This window comes from Hakea prostrata, chromosome 1 (assembly GCF_041222555.1).
Source record: "Hakea prostrata isolate BN-2017 chromosome 1, UWA_Hpros_2, whole genome shotgun sequence".
NCBI classification, from domain to species: Eukaryota; Viridiplantae; Streptophyta; class Magnoliopsida; order Proteales; family Proteaceae; genus Hakea; species Hakea prostrata.
Window position 1 is genome coordinate 58161715 of NC_142600.1, and position 6043 is coordinate 58167757.

The window sequence follows — 6043 nt, forward strand, 5'->3', positions numbered from 1 at the left end:
TACTTTAAACCTTGGTTAATTTTGAATGCTTATTCTAACATTGACTGGACTGATTAGGTTGCTGATTGGAAGCTCACCAGCAGTTTTCTTATTTTTTGGGGGCTCTAATCTAGTTTCATGGCAATCCCATAAGCAATCTGTGGTGGCTAATAGAACCATAAGTGAGCACCATGTTCTTGCATTGGTTAAGGCCAAGATTACTTGGATTCGGTCTTTGCTTTGAAAGCTTTGCCCTTCTTTGAATCATGCCTCTATCTTATGGCGTGATAGTGTTGCGACCACCTATCTCTTTTTGAATCCGGTGTTTCATGTACAAACAAAGCAAGTTGAAATTGATTTTCAGGTTTCTCATGGTGACCTTTTGGATTGGTTCGTTTCTACAATTGATCAGTTGGCTGATGTTCTCACCAAACTATTATCCACACGTCACTTTATTTCTTTATGTAACAAGCTCAATCTCCTGATAAGGGGTAATCTTGTAATTCTTGTAATGCCAGATGGCAAGGTTATAGTGTCTCTATTTATATTTTAAAGCCTCTATATAATGAAGATTAAACTTCATATTATTCTCGTCTGTGATGAAGAATCATCACAGATATTTGTAGAAACAACTAATAAAACCTCAGAAATATTGTTTGTTGCCTTCAGTGTCAGCCTACTTATTCTCTTCACACTGTGAACAAACTATTGCCTCAATCAGTTACCTGGTCTGGTTTGACTTGCTGGAGTCATTTATTAAAAGTTTGAAAAAGGTTCTAAATATGGTGTCACTTGAGATCTCAGCATCTACCAGCCAGGTTTAGCAAAGACTTCAATTTTATGGACATAATTTTGACGTAAAAGACACCAACTCAACAATTGGAATTGTGAAGTTGAGGTCAAAATTAAGATACAAAATTATCAACACTTATGCAATGAAAAATCGTTCTTGTACCTGGGTTTGAAGGTTGAGAGGCACCAAAATTTGATAAGGTGATCCAAACAATTTGTTTTCTGAGATTTATAATGGATGTAGAGGGCTTGGGCCCTGAAGCCCATCATCGATCTCTTTCTCGATGATGGTGTGAGGGTATAGCCCTTGCGGTAATTATGACCTGATCCAATGGGGTCTAACTTTTTATCCAACTAAACTCTATAAATATGCACCATATAACTAAACCCCAACAAATGTGTACCCTATGTTCTCCTACAAGTGTTGTAAAAATTGAAAATTTTCATCTTAGGGTGTTGTGTGAGAATTTCATAAACGGCCATTCTTGCTATTGGCAAGAGGTCTCTTTTGTAAACTTCTTCCAACATAATTAAAGTTTTTGGCTTTCTACGCGAAAAAAATAAAAAGATTTTTTCCCACAGACGTAGTAGATTGTGAGGGTGGTGTTGGAATCATGTTTAAGCTTTGTATTGTTTCTTTCATCCAAGAAGTCTTGTTGTGTCTCTGTAAAATTTTGTTTGCTATCTTTAAATACTTTCATTTCATAAAAGAAAAAGAAAAAAAAAAAGTGTTATTTCCATTGATTTCCTTTCCAATTTTGTGATTTGTTAGTGTTTGTTTTTAAAAACATTCAAATAATTTTTATAAGTTCTCGTGTGCTGTTTCAGGTTTTGAAGGGGATATCAGTTAAATATTAAAATGAAAAGGGATAGGTTAGATATGTTACAGAGACTCTTACAGAAGACTAGGTTATGACTATTTTTTTCACCCATAATTTTTATAGTTTATTCTGTAAAGAAATGGCATTCTTCACTGAAAACATGTTGATATCATATTCATCATCATATCCTAGGATGGGCCAAACACACCCCAATCATCTCCGATCCAATCATCAAATCATATGGTTTTCAATATGGAAATTGATCTGACCATGAAGTGATTTCTTTAAAAGAAAAACTGCGAAATCTTTATTCAGCTCTTACATAAACACACACAAAATGGAGCAGAAAAAACAACTTCTTTTTAATCTGATGAAGTTTCTTGTATTTTCATGTCTTTTTCATACTTCTCTCAATAATTCCCATTCTTGTTTGGTTGGATGGCTGTAACTTATAATTATAATAAAAAGTAATTTTCAATTGCTCACCTAAATTTCATTGCATCTACCTAAAATCCTGGCTATAATTTTTTGCTAAAAGTCATCTATATATTATATATATTGAAAGAAAAAAATAACCAAAAAAACAAAAAAAAAATCCATCATGAGTATATCAGATATTAACTAGGGATTACCCCATACACACATAACAGTAGCAAAAGCTATTTCAGCCTTTGCTGTAATAATTATATGAGAAGCTAGGTTGGATATATGGCAGGTTAGAATGTATCTATACTTCACAAAAAAAAGTATTATAAAAAAATATTAAAAATAGAGTAACATATTACACATTTTACAAGGGATTACTTCAGCAATTTGAATTTTGTGAGAATGTTTTGCCAATCTTTTTGAGTTTTTCCCAATATTGTTGTATAACTTCTCTTTTTTGGTAAGGAATTGTTGTTGCATAACTTCTCATATAAAGCAAAGTGTTACTCTTCTTTTTCCCTTTAATTTTCTCTTTGATGTCACCTTTATGTCAGCCTCCTCAGTACTTCTAAATATGGTCATGTAAGCATCAGTAGTATTTAAAATAAAAATAGAAAAAGAAAATAAATATATAATAAAAAAGAAAGTAGAAGAATATAGATCGAATTTACAGAGACCAAGGAAATATAGAAAAGAACTTCATTATTAATTAAATAACATCTCTCTTTTTGACTTGTAAACTGCTAGCTGGCTTTCCTCTTCATATGTACTTTCTCTCACAAACTCAGACACTGGGTTAGGGTTCAGCTAATCTTAAAGTATGATTTTCAATACAATATATGCTCTTTAATTTCTTCCATTACTGCTCAGGGGTTTTGACTTGGACTGGCCTGGCCTGGGTTACCTACTGTGTTAGAACTTAGAACACAACCGAACCAGCTTCTAGGTAGATGAGGTTGGCCGGTTTCGCTCAACATCACCATTCTCCAATTCTTCAGCTTGATATGTAGAATGAACACCATATAATACATAAAATAATATGACCACACAAGTCCAAATTCCAAATCTTAGGAAAGCTTTCTTGTTTAATGTGGTCAAGAGGAAGACATTAAGGAAGATTGAAGTTGCAGCAGGCCATGGCATGAATGGTACAGACCATTTATCAGTTGGTCTAGAAATGCAGGGGACCATGTAGCAAAAGAAGGTAGTAATGGAGATGAGAACTCCTCCAAGTATAGCCATTCCCCAACAGTGTTCATTCAACTTCCATGATAGAGAGATAGCAATAGAGGTAGATGAGAATAGCAACAGGAAGAGGAGAGTTGGAAGTGGTTGATGATTGTTCCCATCAACAATAACATAGCGACGGTAGATCAATGCATTTGCTACAAGGTAGAACACCAAGAGTGTCCCAATGGAGATCATCTCTAGTACTATGTCTAGGTCTGTGAAGAGTGCAATGGCTGCTGTGCAGACACCTGCAACATATGAAGTAGATTAGAAAGAATCCTATGGGCTTTCTTATTTCTAATTCTTCTGTAATTCACTCCCTTGGTTATTGAAGCAAAGAAAGTTGATCTTGAAGAAAACACAAGTAGAGGGTTTTAATATGAAAATTGAAGTGTGAAAGAAATGATTTAGAGAGGAATCCCATTTAATTAGGCTCTGCTGGTTGCAACAAATGGTGAGTGATCATTTGAAATAAAAAAAGGAAAAGGTAAAAAGAAAGTTTTCTAATCTGATACCAAACAATTGTTAGGTCACTTTTGTGAAGCAAATTCTTACCTAAAAAGAGAGTTGCATTCACAGGGGTGCCTGTAGAAGGATGCACCTTAGCCAACCAGACCGGTACAAGGCGAGCCCTTCCGATAACACAAAGGTACCTGGCTTGACCAAGCATGGCAACCAAAAGAGAAGCAACAATTCCCAAACTTGCACCAGCACCAACCATGGTGCTCATCCATTTCCAGCCAGGAATCTTTTGGAAAGCAGAAGCAAATGCAGCATCCGATATCTAAGAATGATGGTAATCACATAGTTGTATATTTAAAAGGGACCTCAAAGCAATATATAAGCTGTAAATGCAAGGTTCTTGCAGGATCCAATAAATATAGAAACTGAATTACTGGGTTTCAATCACTTACCTCATTGTAAGGGATCATCAAGCACAAAGACAAGACCATCATGCAGTAAAGCACAGAAACAATTAGAACAGATCCCACGATGCCAATTGGAAGTGACTTTGAAGGGTCCTTGATCTCTTCTGCCATGGTTGACACAGAATCATAGCCAATATAGCTGAAGTAAACTATAGCCGCTCCATCAAGAACACCTCTAACGCCAAAAGGAGCTAGCCCTCTTGGATGTATTAAGTTCTCAGTACTCCCATAACAGAAACCAGAAATTATAATAACCCCAAAGAAGGCAAGATGAAAGATTGTCATCACAAGGTTCAATATAGAGCTCTCCTTGGTACTGCAACCAAAGAAAAGAAAAAGAATAACCCATCATTCCAAAGGTACCAATGAACTTATAGTCTAATTGTAAGACTAATCACACTTTACATAGAATATTAGTCCATTTGCCTCTAATGACTACTTAGTTTTAAATCCAAAAGAAAGATAGAAGAAAGACTAAATAAATGCCCACTGACTTGGATCCAATAAACTCACCAGAAACCAAGAAATATAACTAGGAAATACAGAGAAAGCACGGTGGTGATCAAGGATCAAACCTGTAACATAGACAGAGGGTAAGAAGCAGAACAAGAGCGACAGCGGCAAAATCCAACCTATTATACCCTTTTGCAAGTCCACCTACTTCAATCAACCAAGAAGTAGAATTCTGGTGATCTACTGCTCCAAAGGTGCTGGAGAAATATACTGTAAAACTTCTTGCCACTGCCGCATTGGATAGTACATATTCCATTAGTATGTTAGCTCCAGCAAAGTACCCCACAAATTCTCCTATCATAAACCAATTCAAAAGAGCAGGAATTAGAAGATTAAGGAGCAGATGATAAACATTTCAAATCAACAAGTTAAAAATAAATGCAAAAATATGATGATAAATACCGAAAGTTACTCTTAAATAACTGAAGGATCCACCAGCAACAGGAAGCTCAATGGAGAACTCAGTGTAACACAAAGAAGAAAGAAGAGCTGATAGTCCAGCAATCATATAAGACATGAAAACTGCAGGACCGGAGGTTTTGCGTGCGACGGGTCCGGTTGTCACGAAAACTCCAACACCAAGCATTCCTCCTACACCAAGAGCTACCAAATCATGCCACTTCAATTTTCTTTTCATTTCTGCACCTGATCTTAACCTTATTTGGTTGAGCTCTTGGTCTGCAGTCCATGTAGCTAGCACTCTTTTTCTGAGCTTCTGAGGTGTTTCAGCGAGGGACTGAAGATAACTGAAGCAGCAGAAGTTCCTGTTTGGTTGTTGAGTGGTCGCCATGTTTGAAACTCAAATGTTTCTTTTGTCTCTAAACTATGGGTTAGGCAGGTTTATATACAGATGAAGATGTTAAATGAAAGGTAATGGGCTTCAAGCGCTCTGCATTTGGGTTTCCATGAAATGACGATTCTACCCCACTACTTCTTCTCCTCCTCCTCCTCCTCTCTCTCTCTTTCTCTGAGATAAGCTTGTAAGAGGAATCCCCATATGCAATAGAACATTAACTTACTCTTTTGAGAGATCATACCTTTTAAAAAGATATTACAAGCATTAGGTACTAAGTTGAATTTTAAAGCAACTAATGCATTTCTTATTTCCACCTTCTATGAATAGTAAAAGTATTAAAAATTTTGATGAGAATATTAGAGTTGCAGCATTTCTTTGGATTTACCAATTCAAGGTTCCTCTTTGTGTGACTTTGAATCTTTTGGATCTGAAGGATTTTCAAGTGTTTCTTTCAACTCCTTAGACATTTGAGGATCCTTAAAATTTTCTTACAAAAATGGGAACATGGTAACTTAAAGACATTTTTGTTGAGAAATACCTTGCTATTTGGAGAGCCG

General features: G+C 35.8%; 1 protein-coding gene across 1 annotated transcript; it reads right to left on the minus strand.

The window, feature by feature from the left end:
• Nucleotides 1-2307: 2307 nt before the first annotated feature.
• On the minus strand, nucleotides 2308-5652 carry LOC149029198 (cationic amino acid transporter 6, chloroplastic-like). Its single transcript, XM_089150115.1, has 5 exons — nucleotides 5093-5652; nucleotides 4753-4984; nucleotides 4163-4493; nucleotides 3804-4032; nucleotides 2308-3496 (listed from the first exon to the last, which is right to left on the minus strand). The coding sequence occupies exons 1-5, from the start codon at nucleotides 5478-5480 to the stop codon at nucleotides 2961-2963; spliced, it is 1716 nt and encodes a 571-aa protein (XP_089006241.1). The 5' UTR covers nucleotides 5481-5652; the 3' UTR covers nucleotides 2308-2960.
• Nucleotides 5653-6043: the final 391 nt, after the last annotated feature.

Excerpts from the sequence above, each read along its gene's own strand:
- LOC149029198 (XM_089150115.1), bottom strand. The coding sequence starts at position 5,480 with ATGGCGACCACTCAACAACCAAACAGGAACTTCTGCTGCTTCAGTTAT. Across the intron at positions 4,494-4,752 it reads ACCCTCTGTCTATGTTACAG|TACCAAGGAGAGCTCTATAT; the intron begins GTTTGATCCTTG and ends CTTTGGTTGCAG. Across the intron at positions 4,033-4,162 it reads TGATGATCCCTTACAATGAG|ATATCGGATGCTGCATTTGC; the intron begins GTAAGTGATTGA and ends CATCATTCTTAG.